Source organism: Chlorocebus sabaeus, chromosome 1 (assembly GCF_047675955.1).
Source record: "Chlorocebus sabaeus isolate Y175 chromosome 1, mChlSab1.0.hap1, whole genome shotgun sequence".
Lineage (NCBI taxonomy): Eukaryota > Metazoa > Chordata > Mammalia > Primates > Cercopithecidae > Chlorocebus > Chlorocebus sabaeus.
The window spans coordinates 75,397,936-75,419,716 of record NC_132904.1 but is presented as its reverse complement, the minus strand read 5'-3'; the positions used below and the strand labels follow the sequence as shown (position 1 = coordinate 75,419,716).

The 21,781-nt window shown below is 42.4% G+C and overlaps 1 protein-coding gene across 17 annotated transcripts in view; it reads left to right on the top strand.

Annotated features, from left to right (window-relative positions):
• Positions 1 to 21,781, top strand: part of TENM4 (teneurin transmembrane protein 4) — a 3,083,677-nt gene that overhangs the window by 2,864,784 nt on the left and 197,112 nt on the right. For 16 of the 17 annotated variants that reach the window (XM_073019796.1, XM_073019792.1, XM_073019798.1 and 13 more), the window contains 3 exons: positions 12,694 to 12,864; positions 19,624 to 19,838; positions 21,471 to 21,681. In XM_073019796.1, coding sequence (XP_072875897.1) covers positions 12,694 to 12,864; positions 19,624 to 19,838; positions 21,471 to 21,681 — 597 coding nt within the window. The remainder of the gene's footprint in view (positions 1 to 12,693; positions 12,865 to 19,623; positions 19,839 to 21,470; positions 21,682 to 21,781) is intronic. The other variant, XM_073019824.1, reaches the window with a different exon arrangement.

Below are 21,781 nucleotides of genomic sequence, written 5' to 3'. Positions count from 1 at the left end.
AGAGCTGGACCTAGAAGTCCAGTTTTCTGACTGTAAACCCTATGCAGACGGTACTGCCTCTAAAAGCCCTCCTCTCATGTCCCTGTGCCCCATATCTGAGGCTCAGAGCAAACGAGGGCCATGTTGCCCTTCTGTCTGCAGCGTGCCTTTGCCCCTGCTCCCAGCCACTCCCAGCAAAGCCTAAGCTGATGTAAGAGCACACACAAATATGGCAGCACACACAAATCAGGAGTTTGCCTTGTGCCAGGCAGGTGCTATTCTGAGTGTTACATGTGTTTCCTCATTTAATCTTCTCAAGAGTCTTACTTATCCAGTAAGTATTTGTTAAGTGCAAACAGGGGCACCATGCTGTTTTTATTTCCATTTCCACAGATGAGAAACTGAGGCCATGAAGGTTAAATGGTATGTCCAAAGCCAGATCCCTAGTGAGAGAAAGAGACAGGACTCACACCCAGAGCCCATCCTCTCCTCATTGTGCTCTACCCTTCCCATAGCTGGGGGGCCTTTAGGGGAGGGGTTCACCCTTCTGAACTACTGAGAGGATGCAAGTAGCTCCTTGCTAAAGAAAGAAACTAGACAGGGCACAGTGGCTCACGCTTGTAATCCTAGCATTTTGGGTGGCCAAGGCGGGCAGATCACTCAAGGCCAGGAGTCTGAGAATAGCCTGACCAACATGGTGAAACACTGTCTCTTACTAACAGTACAAAAATCAGCTGGGAATGGTGGCACATGCCTGTAATCTCAGCAACTTGAGAGGCTGAGGCAAGAGAATCGCTGGAACCTGGGAGGCAGAGGTTGCAGTGCGCCTGGGCAATGGAGTAAGACTCTGTCTCAAAATAAATAAATAAGTAAACAAACAAACTTATTTTCTTATGAAAGAAAAGTGAACGTCCATCCGTCTGTCCTGCCCCATGTGCTGTGCCAGCACTGCCATGCACATGTGCATTGACTGGGGCGGTGGTTTGCACCCAAAGTGCTTCAGGACTGGGGCCAACAGGAGGCCACATTATGAACGTCAGGAGACCTCAAAACCTATTGCTTATTGAGCAACAGCACCTCGTAGTATCTGATTCTGCTGTTCTCCAGGCTTGTAACATTTCACTTTGGAGGAAGCCCTTCCTGCTGGCATGTGGCAGGCAGCTAGATTGATCATGCCCTTGAGCCTACTGTGAGATTTTGTTCACAGCCTCCAGTGGGAAAGAAAAAATGCCAGTATCATTAATTGTAGTGTGGCCTCCATTTCATCACATTGTCTCAAATTTTACCACTCAGATCATCTGTACAATTGTGTAGGAAGACATATTCCTCAGACCCCTGTGTGTGTCTCAGCCTGTGTGTGGCACTGTGTATATAAGCACACATTTGATTCCAACTGTGTTTGCAGAAAGGGTATTTGAGAGGAGATAGAGTAGGAGGGTAGCAAAACTTTAAATGAAAATTTTAGGATAATTAGCATTTTTCTTTACCTAGAAGCTGAAAATTCTTCTTTTCCACCTTGTTTATGTCTTCTGACTTTTCTGTAGTGCAGTAAGTCTATTAAATAGCACTATATATACACCTAATTGCTGAGGTCTGAGACTGTGTGGGTGGTTTCACATATAAATCTTTGCATCAGTCTGTGTATTAAATACAGACTGTATTACATTAGGACATTTGGGTGTTCTTTCATTCATTAACTATTAAGCAATATAATAATAATGCCTTATATTTTCAATATACTTTACAATCTCTAAAGAATCCTCATTAAATTTAATTCTTACAAGAGCCTGGGAGATGCTTTTCTATTATTTCCATTTCCACAGATGAAAAAACTAAGAGTCAGGTTGGTTAAGTGACTTCCCTGTTGATGCACAGCTGGTAAGGGCCAGAGCTGGGAGCCTGGCTGTGTCTCTACGGATCTGTTCCACTGGGTACTAAGCCTGGTAGAGAAACCAGCAAGGGACAGGAAGCACAGGTGCACATACCATGAGGGCAGTGTTTATGGGAGAGGGGCAGAAATAATGATAAGGGCCCAGAGCTGGGGGCACTGGCCACTTTTGGCTGGGAGTGATGGTGGAAATCCTCACAGAAAAGGCAATATTTGAAGTACGTCTTGAAGGATGGGGGAATTTTTTCTTAATAGAGAAGGTGGTGACCGTTCGAGCAGAGGGCATCGTATCAGCAGAAGCATGGAGGCTGGACAGGCAGGCAGGCTCGAGGGGTAGAGAAATCCCTCCTCACACAGAGTGAGACTCCTGAGCAGGCAGAAGTAACGTAGACCATTGAATATTGTGTTTAACACACATTTAAAATGCTCTTTTAACGTTGTTTCCATTCTGAAGAGATATTATGTAAAGTGTCTATTCTCTGGAAAATACTGCCAATAAAATTTGAGTAAAAAGGTAGGTTGATATAACAATGAGATTGGCAGTGTTGATTTTTTGTTTTTGTTTTCCATTTTTAACATTTCCACAGCTTGATACCTAATCAGAAAAAGCAGTGTGGTATAGTGATTGGGGGCAGGTTCCATCTGGACTTAACTCAGATCTGAATTTGGTCTCTACCTCTAATTAGACGGTAACGTGGGACAAGTTGATAGACCTCTTTAAGCCCCAGTTTCCTCATCTTACAAATGAGAGTAATAGCAATACTTACCTCATTGGGCTTTGTGAGAATTAAATGATACTGTTTCTAAAACACTCAGCACAGTGCTCGGTACAGCATAGCTTCCAAGTAATGTCTATGGCTGTTAACATTATCATCATCATGGTCCCTGGAATTCCCTACTGCCTTAAGCTTCTTAGTTTTAGTCAAAGACTAAACCAAACCAAAGGTCTGTGTGTAATCAAAGAAGAAACAGAGGTAACTCACATGTAAGTGCCTTGCTCTGTGCACAGGTAAAGGCGGTGGGGGGGGCAGGAAAATAAGATATGGTCCCCAAGGACTGGAAAATACCCGTGGGACTGGAGACTGGAGAGCTGTAGGGAGTAAAGGAGGGACATCAAACACTCTGTTCTGTGCGATTTTAAAGTGCTAATTCAAAATGTTTCTCATTATAAAGAAATATTATCCCAAGTTACAAATCCGGGTGGCAGGCTCCACGTTGAGCTGTCTGCCCTCATTCCTCTTGCTGAAGTGAATGATCCAAAGGGAAAAGGCCTGTCCTAATAATACATACACAAATTAAAACTCCATTTGAGGTACAGTGGGGACCACCTCCTAGTTGACTTGGATCATGAAAAAAATCAGTTGCATGGCTGGCGCGCCAAAGAAAATCAGAAGACAGGAGGGTTGCTCTATACAGCCAAGGAGCGCTACATTTTCTAGTAGCTATGGGAATGGAGCATAGCAACAAGCACCTTCTCCTTGTGTGAACTCCCAAGCACTAACCAAACACACATTTCTCTCTCCTGCCTCATTTGATCGTTAGCACAGGTGAGGAATGGGATGATGCATCTCGGGTGAAAGGCTGGTCCTTTGCAAGTTGGAATACCTTTATATGGACACTTCAGATAGCATTGGGAATGGTGTCATCATGGACACAAGGGCCACAAAAAAAAGGAATGTGATGATGGCACACTAGGAAATAATAGGCACCATCCCAGACCTGGCGGTGGCGTGTTGTACCACCCAAAGGGCAATGCTGACTCCTCACACCAGCAGAGCGGTTTGAACAGGCAGGAGATCCTTTGGGTTCGGTGATCACTGCGTCACTAGTGAGGCCTGAATGTGAAGGGCAGATGGTGGGCGTCGGACTAGGTTTAAGCGCCCCTTCTGTGTGGAGCCGCTTCCTTGAATGCTTGCCCAGTTGATAGTGATTTGACAGAAGCTGCATTTTTATCCTGATGAGGATGAAATGGAAGCCTGTCCTGTGCTTCCTTGATGACAGTGTGACACAACTTCGTATCTGGCATCACTGGGATCTGCTTTTGGATCTTGGCACTGCTATGTTGAATGGTACAATTGTAGACAATTCTAGATCCTGGGTTTTCTAGAGATAGAAAATTAAAGTAGTAATATCTACTCCTTGTCTCTGTTTTGAGGCACCTAATCTGTAAAATGGGGTTACTAATATTATCTAACTTAAAGAGTTGTGAGTTTGAATGACATAATAAATGTGAATCCTTCAGCATTATGTCATGCACAAGGTAAAATTTTAATAAGTAGGAGCTGTTATTGATTTAATAATATTCCTCTGTCTCCCCTTTGGACCAGGTTCTGGGGAGCAGAAATGACCAGAATAATCCCTGCCCTAAAGGAAGGGCTGCTTGATGGCCTGACATGGCCTGTGCTGTGGGTTCATTCCCCTTACCTTAGACCCAAGGAGATGGTTCCCTTCACCTGGGAAGCAGTGCCTGATGGAAGAACAAGCAATGAGGATGGCTGTCCTGCTCTGGACACGATTTTCTGTTGTGATTAATGTAATAACAGGGTCACTTCGTGGGAAGAGTTTTGAACTAGAAGTCTGAAGAACTGGGCTTAGCTCATTCCCAGGCCCTGACACAAAGGCGCTAATCAAGCCTGAGTTTCTTCATCTGTGCAGTGAGTGGGTTGGTAGGTACCTGGGACCTGAGATGTCAGTCATAGCAATGTCCCCTAACACCAGAACAAAAACTCAGGCTTCTCACTCCCCAGCTCCTGATATGGCCTTACTTCATTTTTCAGTGAAAACCTTGATACACAATGAAGATGATGTTGATGCCAACAGAGAGCTCCCATCCAGTAATTCATGCCAGTAAATACCAAGCACCATGAGAAGCTCGTAAAGCACATCACTTCTTTTAATCTCCACAACTCTCAAAGCTAGGTATTATTATCACCATCTTATAGATGGGGAAACAGAGGCTCAAAAGAGTAAAGTTGTCATGTAACTGTTCACATCAGAACCAGAGAAGGAACACAGGTCTCTCTGGCTCCAGAGGCTGTGCTCACAACCACTGCCCTTCACTGCCATTTTCTTGACTTGGGAACCAGCACAATGTGGGGAGTCTGGCAGGGAGAGGTCAGATAACTGGGCTGAGGTTAGTCCAAAGGTTGGTGGGGGGTGGCCAACTCCTAAATTAGTTATATACGGAAGACGTCTTAGTAGAGCCCACCAGGGGAAAGGTACCCAGAAAACACAGCTTTCTTATTCTATTACTGCAATAATAGCAGTTTATTCTGTACAAATTAGGTTTCAGTTCCAGTTCCCCTACAATTTGCCTTGTCACCAGTTTTCAGTGCCCTCCAGTTAAGGTGACATTCTTCCTCTGTATTGGTGGTGGGCTCATCTGTTCCCTGCCTCCGTGGCTGACTGCACCTGATCCTCTGGCTCGGGATCAACTCCACCATGATTTACAGAAACATTGAGCAGCGCCTGTGAATCCTTGCTGAAAGGCCTCCTTCCCTATAACTTTGCGTGGCACAGACAAATGATTAACTGTGCCAGAATCCATTCTCCAGAAAACACTTAATTTGGGAGTGAGACACAGTAGCCCTGATTATTGCCGTCAAGTTTATCCAGAGACAGGAGGAAAAGCAGTATATTTACTTGATTAAAAATTACCCCCACATAGTCACCAGTGGGATCCTGACAGGCTGTTTTATAGCAATTATGCTTTTAAAAGATGTTTCATCTATTGGACAGATATCTCTTGTTCCCATCCCCAAAGTCTATCAGCTAATGGGAGCAGGTGAGGGCCCTCAATTTAAAGAAATTGACAACTAGCATGGAAGGGAACTAATGGGGAACATATAGAAAGAAGAAAAAAGCGATGTCACAGAGCTGGCTTAAAGTTTTCAGTAGATATAGAAATTAGGGAAATCAGCATAGCAAAATGACAGTGATGATACAACTGCCATTTACTGAGCTCCTGATATGTACCAGGCATAGTTCCAAGCAAATTACATTATCTCATTCAATCCTTTGAGGTAGATATTATCAGCTTCATTTTACAAGTGAGGAAACTGAGATTCAGACAGGCTAAGTACTTTGCCCAAAGTCACAAAACCAGTAACTCAACAAGCTCTGAGTGCTTTTATAGAAAGACCCAAAGCAGACTGACTGTGCCTGTGGCAAGCTGCTTACTGGCATCTACATGGTTTTTGTTTGTGGGGATCAGTCGCTAGTCAGGCAGTAAGGATGTGAAAGGATGGGGGCCCATGCTTTGTCTCTGAGAAAAAAGCCTTTTAACAAACTATCTCAAAAGAGCAAATCTGGCTATGCTGTCAGCGAAAGCTTTGCCTTAAAATCTTTTTTAAAATTGTAATGTAGTTTTCAGGCATTGTAACTCATCACCAGTGTGATGTGCCAGGAGGGGAACCTGGGCTTTGGAACCAGTCAGATCTGTTTTTAGATCTGGGTTCAAATTTGGCCTTAGTACTTCCTATCTGTGTGTCTTTGGGCCAGCTGAGGAGCCTTTCCTAGCCTCTAGTTTCTTCATTTGTCAAACGAGTTTCTCAAGATTCATGTAAAGATTGAATAAGAGAACATATGTAATTTCCCATGTATGGGGTCAGACACAAGGCGAAAGCTCAAAGTCAGGACCCCTCCCCCATGCTGTGTCATCCTTCTCTTCTACCTATTGCTTCTGACACTAAGTTGTAGAGCTTCTTTTTTAACACTGATGCACTGAAATGAGTTTGGAAACTAGGAAATAATCCTGCTGCTGTAATTCAAATCCTGATGTCATTTTTATGTATTTCTTTACAAATTGTTTTTCATATGCCTACATGGTTTTGCAGAGATGCAGTCAGGAAACACATGCAATTTTGTGCCCTGCCTTTTCTTTTCCTTAACATTGTATCTTAAGCATTTTCCTGCATTGCTGTTTATCATAGTTATTTTTTGTAATGATTGCCTTCTATTCCATGCTGTACCTGTACCGTAAGTTAACTAAGTCATTCTCCTATTTGTAGACATCGAGTTTGCTTCCAATTTTTTTATGTTATCCTGCCGTGTACATCTTGTGTATACAGTTTCTTGGTTTGGAACTTTTAAATGTGGTGGCTTTGTAGCAGAACCAGGAAGATAACCTAGGGAATGAAAACCTGTCGTTTCTGTTGTTATTGTTTTATCTTTTTAGTTTTTCCCCCATTAGAGGACCATAAGTCAAAGAACCCCAGTGACTTTTATTTCATAGAAATAGTCATTTAAAAAAAAGAAAGAAAAAACCTGAGCACTAATATAAAACAGAAAAGTGGGAAGCTGCGTGGTTGGGTTGGTTCCCACTGCCTTTTGAAACCAAAAATGCCACTTGAATCAACAGTTCCTTGTGATTATAAAGGTGTCTAGTCACTCCCTGGAGCTGCTAATGTACAGATGCAAGTGGGTTCGTGCATTCCATTTTTGGAAGGGAAGTGTGCGTTATGACAGCAGAAACTCTCCTGTACTGATGTTGGTGACTCCTGCATAATGACTTTGTTAATTGCCTCCTGCTGGCCGGGTGCTGGGGGAGCCTTCAATGTCTGAACATCTATGGAGCCTTTCTTTAAAATGTCAGGATAGAGCTTGCACTTTCTGAGCCATCTCTCATGTCTCGCTGGGCAGGAAAAGTCAACGGGGAAAATGTCAGCCCTGGGATGAGATTGACCAGAGCCAAGAGAATCAGAACTTCCCCCACCTTGGCTCTTGGCTTTTAGAAATCATTAACATTTCAGCGTGGGTGATCTTGTGAACCAGCTACCTTTCCACAGCCTTTTTCTGAACTCCTTAGCATCTTTTCACCTTTTCATTGAATTACAAACTAGTCTAACGGGAAAACCAGTATCAAGTTGCTTATCTAGGTCACTTTGAGCGTACTTGAGGAAGGTTTTGCACAAGAGTTATAAATACACACTGCAGAGTATCATATAGATAATCCTGTGATGTAACACAGATGATGTGTAGTTACCATTCATTCTTCAGGGAACATGGAATACGGTGATTATAATTTATATTGTTTCAGTGGCCTGGTCTATCCTTAGCAGGCTGGGGGGAGAATCATTTATATTTTTTAGCTTTTTTTTTTTTTTTTTTTAAATCTATGGCTCTGTCTTCCAAATCATCTGGATAACATGCATTCGGCTGCTATACACAGCTTTAAATGGGGATGGCTGTGGGCCAGGGAACATTTATTATCACTATCTGCTCCCCCTCCCAAATATTTATTTCAGATTTTATTGGCTGCTGGCTTTATGCTGCCCATATTTTATCTTCTATTTAAAATAAAATATGTAAAAGAAGAAGCTTGGTTTGGGAGCACAAGGTCCTGAGTTTTAAACTTGCCTCAAATTTCTACCAGCTCTGTGGTCTCAGGTAACTTTCTTTACTTCTCTGAGTAAATCAGAATATATCACTATAGCTCTATTTCTATTCTACTTCCATTCTCCAATAATGTTTTTTCAACCTAGTTTTATATGAGGATGAAACTGAATAATATAAATAAAGCACTTGGCATGTAGTGTCATTCAAATAATACTAATTTTTGTGTTATGATTTTGATTATTACAAAGGATAAAGAAGAGTGGCCGCTCAATCATATGTATTTCACGGGCTGACTCTGACTGAGAATGTGCTGTGCCCTTTGGAAACGGGAGAGCAGAGCAAACTACTTCTCTCCCTTCCTCTCCCCGCTCCCATAACCCAGGACTATAGAATTAACCACCCACCTAACAATACAGTAAAAGAATGAAAGGGTCACTAGCATAACTTATATTTAAAACCTTGGATCACAGATTAAATATCCCCTTTATTTTGGCTTTAAGATGACTTTGCTCCATTCTCATTTGTGGGAGCTAAAAATCAAAACAATTGAATTCATGGAGATAGAGAATAGAAGGATGGTTACCAGAGGTTTGGAAGGCTAGTGGGAGGTTTGGAGAGAGGTGGCATGGTTAACGGTTACCAAAAAAAAAAATAGAATGAATAAAGAACTGTGCTACTTGATAGCACAACAGGGTGACTATAGTCAATAATAATTAAACTATACATTTTTAAATACCTAAAAGTATAATTGGATTGTTTGTAACACAAAAGATAAATGCTGGAGGGAGGGGATGGATGCGCCATTTTCCATCACGTGATTATCATGCATTGCAAGTGTGTTATCAAAATATCTCATGTATCCCATAAGTATATATACCTTCTATGTGCCCACAAAAATTAAAAATTTTTTAAAAAGATGACATTACTGGTTGAACTTCATGTCTCTGAATCTCTGCTTCATCCTGCTCCTTACTTTCCAGGTAGCCATTTCTCACCCCAACCTCGGTGATCCTGGGTTTCCTTCCCTACTCGACAGCCTCTGAAGTTAGTTTTGGATGGTTAAATCTCCTGAGAGATTCAGTCTAATTTGGAGTTGAATACAGAGCTTTGCTTTCCCAGATAGTTTTGGCCACGGAAACAACTGGCCAGCCTCACAGCTGTGTTGGCCTCTGTGATTGCCAGGGGGACACAGTGGAGAGGAAGGGGTGCCGACACCCGCCCCCGCCGCATGTCTCCCCTACCCTCATAGCTGTGGACTGTCCTGCCCTCCTTAACTTCCCTGGGACGCCAGGCCTGTTGATCGTTTTCACCTGCAACACTTTTTTCCCTGGCTTATTCCCACCCCTACCCCCAACGTATGTTTTTTTTTTTTTTTTAAGCAAGGACTTATTTGCATCTTGTTAAATATAAAAGAAAGCTGTGACAATAAAAATGTTTCTCTTCACAAAGCTGTGAGAGTTCTATTCATTCTGGGATTAGTTAATTCTCATGACCTTTTAACAAGACAGCACTATTGCACACGTAGATGAGATAATTGATTCTAATGGGGAAAGAAGCACTGCTCACTTAGCTGCATATATCTGATTTGTCTGTAGCTCAAACAATTTCTCTGTTACCTTTGGAGTTGCTAATATATAGATTAAGTAAGAAGGTAAACAGAATTTTGAGCTAATGCAGCCTTGGAAATAGCAGAATATTCACTGCTTCCAGGCAGGTTAACTGTTAAAGTATTATTGTCACCTACATAGGAGGTAGAGGAGAGCGGTGCAAAGCACCTCACCTGGTACTTGGTACCAAAAAAGGTGCTCAATAAATGTCAGTGACTATTGTCATTATCATTATAAGCAGTACAAATGCAATGAATGGTTATCACATATAGTTATCACACATTTGTACAGTTTGCAAAGCATTTTACCACGTATTACCTCATTAGATACAACAATGTTTTGAAGCTTTCTATATTCATTGCTCAGATGAGAAGACTGCAGCTAGGCAGTGGCAGCTGAGATTCAAAACTAGTTTCTTTCCTCTGGTCCCACACACCTTCTCCTGCACCACAGTAACCAAAGAAAAAGCAAAGTGTGGGATCTCGTTGCTTTCACCTGAGCATGGCCTCCTGGCTGAAGCAGACTTGTGTGTGTTCCCCATGGCTTGTGTTCAGACTAGAAGTCAGACAGGTATGCTGTGCTCCAGTCACCTCGATAGATTTTTTGTGTGTCTTGACGGCAGTCACACAGCCCCTCAAAACCACCATCAGTGATACCTTCATACACTGGGGCCAGGTAACAGAGTTTCCTCTCTATCTCACAGGATCCTGTGTTACTGCCTAAAAAGAGACTTAAAAGCCTTGGAGGCTGATGTACAAAAGGGGGATGTCTTTGTAACACCCACCCTGCTAGGTACACCAAGCAAGAGGCGGCCTAGCTAAGTGGGCAAGCCTGGGCCTTGACGCCAAGAAGACTGACAGTGCATGTTTTCAGGATAGGAACAGTTTGGGATTCTAGTCTAGACTCTGCCACCTGTTAGGCATTTAACCTTGTGTGTGTTAATTAGTCTTGTTGTGCCTTAGTTTCTCCATCCATAAAATGGGGCTATTAATACCTCGTAGGATTATTGTGAGAGTTAAAGGAATTATTGCTTGTAATGCTCTCAGCCTAATGCCTGGTATATCATTAAATACTGGATAAATGATAGTTTTATGACTATCATAATTTTAATTAACCTTCTGAGCCTTAATATGCACCTCTGTAAATTCGATCTGGTGAGGTTGCCATGAGGATTAATATATACAAGTTCCCCCCGCATACTGCCTGTCACGCAGTAAATACAATTACTATGGGCCTTCATCTCTCTGAAGATCCTTTCCTGTGTTCTTCTAGCCCCCCAGCGGGTCAGGCACCCCCTCCTCTACGCCTTCTGGTCCTGCTGAAGAGAATTTGTTATTTGTCTGTCTTCCCTACTTGACTGTGAGCTCATTGAAGCAGGGACTCTCTGATTCCATTCTGGCTCTCCAGAGTCTGCCATGGAGTGGGCTTTCAGACAGTGTTCACCAAGCAAGGGAGTGAATGCTACATCCGGGGTGCCGTGAGGGTCCAGGGACTTGAATGCTTACTTCGGTGTATGGGGAATTCAGGTGGGCATCAGAAGAGGTGAACCTGGACCACTGACAAAGCCCAAGCCTGGAATCCTAAAATGGGATTTCAGCAGATATTTTGTGCTAGATCACATTTTTGGAGATGAGCTTCCTAGCCTTCTCAAGCATATATATCTCAAGGGACAATGTTCATTCATTGACGCCTAATGGTCTCTTTCTAGATTGTTGTACAAGACTTTTTAGCAGTTGCTACCTTGGAAAATACATTTCAAACAGAAATATATGCAATGGCACAAAATGAAAATGTGCAAAAGGTATACAGTGAAAAGCAAGTTTCCCTCCTACCCCCGATCCATAGTATCTCTGTCCTTCATAGGACACAGCTACTGTTACCAGTCTTTCATACTCTACCAGAAATACTTCCTACATTTCCAGGAATTTTTAAACCCAAAGGTAGTATATCAAAAACACTTCTGCATGTTATAGTTTTCTTTCCACAAAAACACATAAAGAACCTCTTTATTCTTTTTAATTGTTGCATCCAGTTTTGTTGTGTGGATTTTACTTACTTTTCTTGCCCCTTAGCAGTGGACTGGTTTCTAATATTTTGCTATAACAAATTATGCTGCAGTGAATAACCTTGTATGTACATCATTTAGTACATGTTTAAGTATATCTGGAGAAGAAATTTCTAGAATTGGAAGCTTTATGTCCCAGGATAAAGGGTATGTGTATTTTAATGTCACTAGCTTTTATCAAATTGCCCTCCATAGACTTTGTACATCATATTCTCACACCAGTAAAGTATGGGAATGCTTGCTTTCCATTCTCTGCCAATACAGTATATTTTCAACCTTTTTTATCTTTGCCAAACCATATGTGAAAAATAGTATTTCAGAGTCTAACTTATATTTCTTTTACTATGAATAATGCCAAGAGTCTTTTCATATGATGATGAGCTATTTGTATTTCTTATCCTGTAAACTGTTCGTATCCAATGCCTATTTTCCTACTGAGTTGTTGGACTTTGCTTATTATTTGTACAAGTTATTTTTGTGTTAAGGAAATTAACATTGTCATACCAATTGCAGTTTTTCCCCCAGATTGTTATTTATCTTTTGAAGCAAAGACCGAGACCTCCTGAGACTCCCTGATCCTGCCTACTCCCAGTTCCACCAGACTGTGAGCCCCTTGAGGGCAGGGTTTGAACCTTGATCCTCTCTGACCCCAGTCTCCTTTGCAGGGCTGGCACTACAAGAGCTCCCTTTTGGGGGCTACTTGTTGAACTGAACTGAATGTCTGTGTTCCCCCACCCTGCCCACCTTTCCCTTATGGCTTGGGAGTCCCGTTTCTGCCTCCAGCAGAAAAAGATGACTTTTCTCATTGCTCACCACAGCCATGCACCTGTTTGGCCTAAACTGGCACCTGCAGCCGATGGAGGGGCAGATGTATGAGATCACGGAGGACACAGCCAGCAGTTGGCCTGTGCCAACCGACGTCTCCCTGTACCCCTCAGGGGGCACTGGCTTAGAGACCCCTGACAGGAAAGGCAAAGGAACCGCAGAAGGTAGGGTTGCTGCGTTGTCCATGTCGTGAGTCCTCTGTGTCTGCCTCTAAGCTGAGGAGCCCTCCATCACGCGTGTGCGTCCTGTGCCTGGCTCACAGCTCCATGCTCTGGTGCTTCCTCCATCCTTCCGCACTCCACGCCAGCTGCCAAGCTGCCAGTCCACCTGTGTCTTCATTGCAGTTCCTTGTCACTGAGAGCTCATGGGGGGCTCATGCAGGGCTCATGGTGCTCAGCAGAATCCCATCCCATGCCTTGAGGGAAGCATTAGGGGCTTCACACTGCTGGGGTGGCCATCTTTGTGTGGGGTGAGAGGAGCTCTTCTGGGCAAACCTCATGGGACAGATGGGCATCTGTGGGAGCAGGGTATGAGGAGGCAGGTAGATAGGGTGTTGTAATGGAAAGATTCTTGAACTCTTGTGGTTTAATAGAAACACCAGTTCAAGTGGTCTGGCATTTACTAACTCTGTGACCTTGAGCAAGTCACTTATTTGCTTGAGCTTTGGTTTCCTCATCCACAATGATAACAATAATCATTAGTGTTCGTACAGCATGTTTGTTTTAAAACTTTTTGTCAAAAGCATTTCACATTTAATTCCCACAGAGATCCTATGAGATAAGTATAATTATTTTATAATTATTCTACATGTAAAAGCTAGAATTGGTACAAAGGATTGCACTAGTTAAGTGACTTGGCCAGAGTCACACAGCCAGTAAACGGTAGAGTCTGGGATATGAGCCCAGGTCTGTGACTCCAGGGCTCTTGCTATCTCCATAAGCTTCCCCACTTGACTTATCCCAAGGTTACAAGACCCTGAAGGAGATGTGGATGTGAAATTCTATTGTACAATGAGACATGGATATTTCCTATCAATGATAGAAATGGTGGTGGCATTGGGTTTGCTGTTCTTGAATGGGATATCCATAGGCCCATGTTCTGAATGTCCTAGAAATATTTCTAACATGCCATGGACACTGTTAGCCAAGAGTGGCACAGACTCACAAAAATTGGCACCCAGAAAGATGTCTGAGCTAATAACTCAGCCTGGTTGTCATTCTGGGCAGTGTGGCGTTCCCTTCTCCTGCACCTGCTATGGCCTGCTTTCTCTCCCTGTGACCCTTCAGTCAGCACATTGACAATAGCTGCCTCTAACCTTCACTGCTTACATCTTCTTTTCTCTCAGTTGACTTTTGGGTCATAGCATCTGAGCCTCTCTGCCCTTGCAAGGATCAGTTTGTTTAACACGGTGGCATATACTTAGTCAGAATATCTACTCATGACCTCTGAAATGAGGATCCTGAGGGCCAAAGTCAACTCTTGGCTTCTGGTTATCTTTAAGGGAAGTGGGAACTGGAATCATTTCCACACAGAGCCCCTGCCCACTATTTTGAGGGACAAAACCAGTCCTCTCATTTGCAAAGATGTTAAGTCTTAAAATGCTAAATAATGTACACTTTCTTTACCTCTTAATAGGATATGGAGGGAGGAATCATGAATGGGACCATGGGAAGAGCTCTGGGTTAGAAGTCAGAAGCCCTGAGTTCAAGTGCAGCTGCAGCCACTGACCTGTGGTATCACCTTAAGCAAATCCCTTGAACACACTTTCTGAGAGTCCTTTCCTCCTCTTCAAAAGGAGAATGTTGAGCTAGATTCTCTCTAAGGTGCATTCTAATTTGTAAGGTCTACATATGAAAATAGTAACAGAATCATGTAAGTAACCAGATGGCTCTTCAGAATTTGTCACGTTGGCCCTGTCCATGGTCCTGCCTGTTGGCTAGTGGTGCCCATGTCAGCGTCTAGTATCAGATGCAATGGGTTAATACCATAACTTGAAGACTGTCTTTAGATTAGCATGTACAAATGTAGATTTAAAATATGCTTAACCCTCAAGGAACTTGTAAAGGATCTCATTTGGCAAGATGTATTTTCTTCCTTCTATGATCTCTGTCAGACATTGTTTAAACAGGAGTTGGATCTATCTGAAATCTCTCGCTCTAATGAAATTAGTCTGTGGGTTGTTTAGGTTTTGTTTTGTTTTTGCAAGGAACAGGAGGTGCAGATAAGAGATAAAATTGCACCAGATTATTGGTTTATTTTAATTGGAGTATTTTTGCTTAAAGGGATTATCTGTCATTACTGATGCAAATGGAAATCCTGTTTGCAAACCCCTTCAATGCAGCACTGTGCTGTAGAGTGGTCAGCATCAGAAGCAATCACTGTGACAAAAATACATCAGACTGGAAACCAGAGGACAAAGCTTCCTGTAGTTTATGTGAGACCACAATGTTCTTCATTTCTTTTGCCCTGGTCAAACCAATGTCTGCTCAGTTTATGTTTTTCATTGTGATGTTAAAAATGCATTTCCCTAGATAATCTCAATGGGGAAAGTCTTTAACTCTGATGTGAGCACATGTTTCTCATCCTTTCTGAGGGTATTCGAGAAGACAGCTGATTCCACAATTAAGATTAGAGTCTCTGCTTCACAATGATGGAGAAAGCAATGTGGTGTGATTTAAAAAGGGGTAAATGGGCCTTGGAGCCAGACAATATAGGATGTTAATCCTGACCCTGCTTTATATTGACTCTATTAACTCATGACACTTACTGCATCTCCCTTGACCTTCCTCATCTGCAGAACAAGGATAACAATATCTATCCATTCAAAGCCTAATGTTGAAGTGGCGTTCAACAAATATTAGTTCTCTTCTTCTTATCCACTCAAATCCCAAGCCATTCCATATTAGTTATTAAAATCCTAGAAGTCCAGACTAACTAACATTCTCTCCCTGCCACAGATTCTGCAAAGGTTTGAGGTATTTTTGAATATTTTTTAAGAATATATGTTTCTTATTTATATGAATTTAATATATGATAATCCAAGAATTGTAAATGTTCATCATGTGTCTAAGAATAATACGAAACTGCAGTTCATACTATATTTTCCAAATGACTGTAACCATTCCAGGGTTGTGATGGGACAGAAACCAAATACAGCAGCTTTTCGAACTAAAGCCACAAGAACTTGTGTTATGCATTCATGCGGAAGGGAAAAAACACATTGAATAAACAAGCATTTCTGATGGTTGAATTGGTGGGCTTGAGATAGCATTTTCTTCTTTCTGCAGTGAAATAAAAATTGCCCATGAGTTTGAACCATGCAAATTGCTGTGCGCAGGCTCAGCTGGGCTCTCCAAAATGGAACAGCTTATTTTGATAACCAAATAAATTTCAAGCAGTTGCTAAGGAAACTAAAGAATTCTTCATGCAAGTTATTGCATTGAAAAGAACCAAAAAGGTGGAGGGAGGGAAAGAACATTAGTTGATTAGGAATTTAGAACCTATATAGATATATCTCAGTTCAATAAAGTAAAGGCTGTGATTGGGAAGTGCATGAAATTTCAGTTCTTCCACATCTTGCTTTTTGACTGAGCTATCCAATCATTTTAGCAATTCATTAAGAAATTTCTTTTATAGACATGATTGCATATTTACACAGCATTGCTATAGGAAGCCTGAATCTATCTAGCTTTACAAAGCAAAGGACTGGACTATTACAAGTAAAATCTGCCTTGTGAAGCCTCATCTCGCTGTAGGGAGCCCTAATTGTGACCTAAGCTTTTTGCAGTGTCTGTTAAGTCCCTGGGGACACCCAGTGTCCTTCTCATGAACGCCTTGAGACCTTGACTATTGCCTTTTAACTTTTGGACCTGTTCGTAGGTTCCTGATTCATACCAATGATCTTCTAATACCCTAGGATGCCAGGAAGTTTTTTAATGGGCCTTGGATCTACCTGGTCAAGCTCTGATATTTAGCCTGCTGGGGCTGTGAATCCTATTGGACTCTTGCTCTTTAAGAAGGTCAACGCACCCCACCACCATTGAGAAAGTCTTTGTAGTGTTTTAGTTAACCATTCATCAATTTGATCCCTTCAGAAGCTATATTTTAATAAATAAAGAGGGATCCCAAAACGGTTTCTTAAGGCTTCTGAGCCTCCATATACGGATATTAATATTGCTCTGAGAATTAACTGAACTGATACACATGAAGGTACCTGTCACTGTGCTTGGAGCTCATCAAGTGGAAGCCAATATCACTAGTAATACTACCACCTCTACCTTTATTGCTGTTTCCACCATTAAAATCTATTACTATTTTTATCTTCCAGAATGTAGGTAGGGATAAGAAGAATTGTATACACAAGACTTTTTGCCTCCAATTGCCTCCAGCCTCTCCTCTCCCTTATGATTCCATCACTGGTGGCTTTTGCTTCATGGTGGAGGATATTTTATATCCTAGTGCTCACAGCTTGGTGCTCAGAATTAAGGACAGAAAGTGTAAGGCAATACAGATTTTTAACAAGCAAGACAGAAGGAAGGCATTTCACTTTCCCAATCCTCAGCCTAGCCTATCTCATGACTCTTTCCCCTCAGGTAAAGGTGATCAGCAGGCTGTTAGCTTTTCCCCCTCAGCAGCTCCCAGCCTGTCCCTATGGTGGGATTTGGAGACCACTGGTGACCAGAGGCCCTCAAGGTCCTGTTGGAGGATATGCCCTAGAGCAGAGTTCACTGTTTTTATTTCAGCATATACACGCTCAAGACAATTCCTCCCTCCCATCCAGTTCACCTAGGTGAAATACTAAAGTGCCAGAAAAGTCCCCTTTTGTCACCTCCTCTGGGATAAGAGCCAACTTATTTATGCCTGAGGCCTGCAGACCTCTGACTTATAAGGCTGCAAAACCTAGCTGACACAGTCACTGTCTCCTAAAAATACGCTCATTGAGGGAGAAAATGAACTGTGCAGGGTTCTCTGGTAGCATGCTAAAATGGGGGAGCAGTTTTCCGTTATTTATTTTCAGACATGGGAATTATTTGAATTCAGATAATTTTCAAATCCCATCAGGTCAGACCTACTCACAAAGGAAACGCATCCTTGGAATTAGCAGTGTTGCGCTTATTTCTTTTCAGTTTCTAGGAGGAAAAAGCTCAGAAGGCATCTGCTTTGTTTCATTCTCCCTCTTAGTTCTGCCTCCCTAGCAAAATTAAAAGCTGATGGCAGACTATTTCCTCCTGGAATATAGAATGGCTGTGGTATTGGGAACCCAAAAATCAGATAAGAAAGAATGTAAATAATTCTCTTCCATCTCAATCAATTGTGAATTTGGGTTCTGTCTTTGAACTTTGTGAATCACAGCATGGTGGTTTGTGTATCTGTATTTTTCAAGGTAAAAGTCTGAAGCACATTCCTTCCATAAAGGAATTAAAAAGCAAACTCTTCCCCATGCTAATGACAGAATACTAGTGGTACTTTTATTGATAGTGCACATTTTAACTTTTTTGTTGGCACATTTTTAATTAAAATAACATTTAACAATTTGAAGCTAAAAACCTGATGTTTCTGCCTAGGAGTTTATAAGGGAATGATAACATATGGAGAAGTTTAACATTTAAATTGAATTTTATTATTTAAAACAGTAAAATATTTTATGACTACAACAATGCCCTGCCAGACTTCATTTCAGCATCAAATGTGCTTTGTAAGGAGTCTTACGAAGCTAGGGGGAAAGAAAGACATTTTAATTTCCTATTCCCCAAATGCTGTTTACAAAAAGTTCCGAAGTGTGTTTTCTTTACAAATGAATTCTTGTTCTCTGAAGTGTCTCTTCGAACATCTCTAACATCACAAAGAAATCCTCCAGGATACCCAGGAAGTCCTTCATAACAACAAATAAAATACAGCCTGTTGACTTGATGCTGGTCTTTCAGTGTGCTAAGGGTGGTCTTCCTAACATCCCTAGAGTCTGTCCTCTTCCTTCTCAACTCTTCACGGGGCTGATGTCTGGCAGGAAGTTAGGGTTTGTATTTTTCACCTATGAGTGTGTTTAATTACTAAATAGAGGGAATTTGATAAGCTGCTTTCCTTCCTTGCATTTGTGGTGCCCCCAGAGAGCTGTCACCCTCCTGATTGGTATAGAAATGGCCAAGAGACTTTACTCATGGCATCCTGCATGGCTGCTGGGCACAGGGTTGCGAGCCTGGGTGGAATTTCCAAGTATCGCGTAGGCTTGGTGTGTGAACTTGGGAAATTCCCTCAGCTTGACCCATTTTAGCACAAAAATGATATTTGCCCTCATCCAAAGACAAAGGAACATTTTGCAGAAATATTTCCTCTTTTCAGAAGTATCTTTTCCTCATCTTCCCCAGCCCCTAACCCTGCCCTAAGCACAACCCCCATCCATTTATCTTAGCCTCAGAATTTGGCTTCCAATATATACATAAATTAGTGAGCTTTTTAAATACCTTACTCCACCAAGTCATGCTTCCCACTGCTGGGGAATCATTCTGACTTGGAAAATTAATAACACTTCATTCCCCTATCCTTTCTATTTTACCATGTACCCCTTAACACAACAAATCACAGAGCTATTCTCATGTGACCACAAATGATTATTTTTAGGATCAAAATATATCTTAACAAGCTGTGGAATTATGCAGTAAACAGATGGCCCTTGGGGAGGACCCATACTGCTTTAGAAGAATGCGTATTTTTAGCAGAATCATTTGAGCATCGCTGGGGGAAAGAAAGTTCTGGACCTTTTTCCTCCTCCATGTGGGGAGGGGCAGGGCGGGGAGGAAGCTGACAGCAGAACATTGTAGAGAAGGATGTGAGGCTAAGGAGAGTCCCGGTGTCCAGATGCCCTGCTTTCTCGTTTCCCATGTGGCTAACTGAGATGTCTTTGTCTTCCCTTCCCTGTGTCTTGGTAGGAAAGCCCAGTAGTTTCTTTCCAGAGGACAGTTTCATAGATTCTGGAGAAATTGATGTGGGGAGGCGAGCTTCCCAGAAGATTCCTCCTGGCACTTTCTGGAGATCTCAAGTGTTCATAGACCATCCTGTGCATCTGAAATTCAATGTGTCTCTGGGAAAGGCAGCCCTGGTTGGCATTTATGGCAGAAAAGGCCTCCCTCCTTCACATACACAGGTAACCAGAACCCCACATACCCTGTTGATCTGCGTGGGCTCCTACCTCAAATCTTAACCCAACGTTAAGAAGCCCAATCCGGAGCCTTAAGCCTGAAGGGACGTTTATATATTTTATAGCCCATTCTTCATGTACTCCCTCTCAGACCCGCCCTTTCAGATGAGTGAGGTTATATCACGGGCTTTTTAGGAGGAAGGAATTCTAGGGAATCTCTTAAAAGCCTTTCTGCTATTACCTAGTCTCCTAAGTTAAATTATCCAGGAAATGTGATCTAGAGGAAAAAGCATGCAGTTTAGAATCAGACAGATTTGAGTTTGAATCCTCTTGTTATCAGCATTATAACCTTGGCTCCATCACTTAGCCTCTCAGAGCAAGTTTCCTCATCTATCAGATGGTGATAACAATACCCACTAGGCAGGGCTGTTGTGAAGAATAAAGAATAACATTCATAAGGCAGCTAGTGCAGGACCTGGCTCAGAATAAACGTTTCTTCCCTAGTCTTTCTCATTCCTTCTCTCCTTCAGGGTTACACATTGACTCAGACACATGCACACCAGAAACACTGAAAAAACCTTGTCCAGGATGACTGACATATTACCAATCATGATTAATATACAACAGACACTTGTGCAAGGTCCTGCCAGCTCTGGAACTGGAGTAATGTAAATCATAGGCATCCATCGGGCATTCCCAGGCCAAATGCAGTCTTCCTAGCCCTGCTAGTTATTTAAGATTTTTAGTTAAAAGACGGTATGTTTGCTAAAGAAGGAATCACAGAAGAGCCTTAAGCCCCTGTTGACTGCAGACTGGTATGCTAGTCCTGGCCTCATATCTCCAGACAGTTTTTCATGAAATTGAATAAATATCTTTTTTGGTTTTTAAAGCTAGCTAGCTTGCTAGATAACTACTCAATTTGCTTGCTAGTAGGCCAGTAGGACTTAACCACCTACTTGTTGTTAACACAGTGTAACTGACTTTTCTGGAGTCTCATATGAGCAGTCTCTGATCAATTGGCAATGGTATTTGACACAGCATGTAATTATTGATAGAATTTTGAGCTAATCCAGTTTAGTTCCCCTAAATTGGCTCCCTAAAACTAGAACATTCAGAAAGAACCATTGACCAAAGGAAAATAGACATAAATGAAATTTTCATTTGCACATGACTGATGTTCCAATCACATCTAATGCTCCAATCCCAGTCCTAGCCACCTGCCTCTGCTCCCCTCCACCACCCCCTGAGATTGTTGTCATGACTTGCATGGAGTTCAACCAATTGTAAAGTGGCTGGGTTTCTAACCACACACCCGGCATTGAAAAAAAGCATGTCCTGGTACAGACTCAGCCATGGGAAGACTCACCACCGGTACAAAAAGAACTAAAATAAAATGAGAGTAAAAAATAATCCTCTAATTATGCCTCACTCACAGGAGAACCGGGAGAATATCACCATGAAAAAATGGGATCTGGGGAAGGGTTGAGTTGGTTGATCAACCTTCCTGCACCCATAGCCTCTTTAGGCCCCTTTTGCCTCTTTGTGTTTCCCAATGTCCTCTCCAGGAGAAGCCCCGGGAAGGACACTGGTGCGTGGTGGAACGGACCCACTGCTAACTGTGCTTGCTTTGTCTTTCAGTTTGACTTTGTGGAGCTGCTGGATGGCAGGAGGCTCCTAACCCAGGAGGCGCGGAGCCTGGAGGGGACCCCACGCCAGTCTCGGGGAGCTGTGCCCCCCTCCAGCCACGAGACAGGCTTCATCCAGTATTTGGATTCAGGAATCTGGCACCTGGCTTTTTACAATGACGGAAAGGAGTCAGAGGTGGTTTCCTTTCTCACCACTGCCATTGGTAAGGGAGCCACACCCTCTGGAGGCTGTGGGATATTGTCTCTTTGGGTGGGAGGCCGCATGGAGATTCTGGGACTGACACTGACAAGGGGATGTCCGAG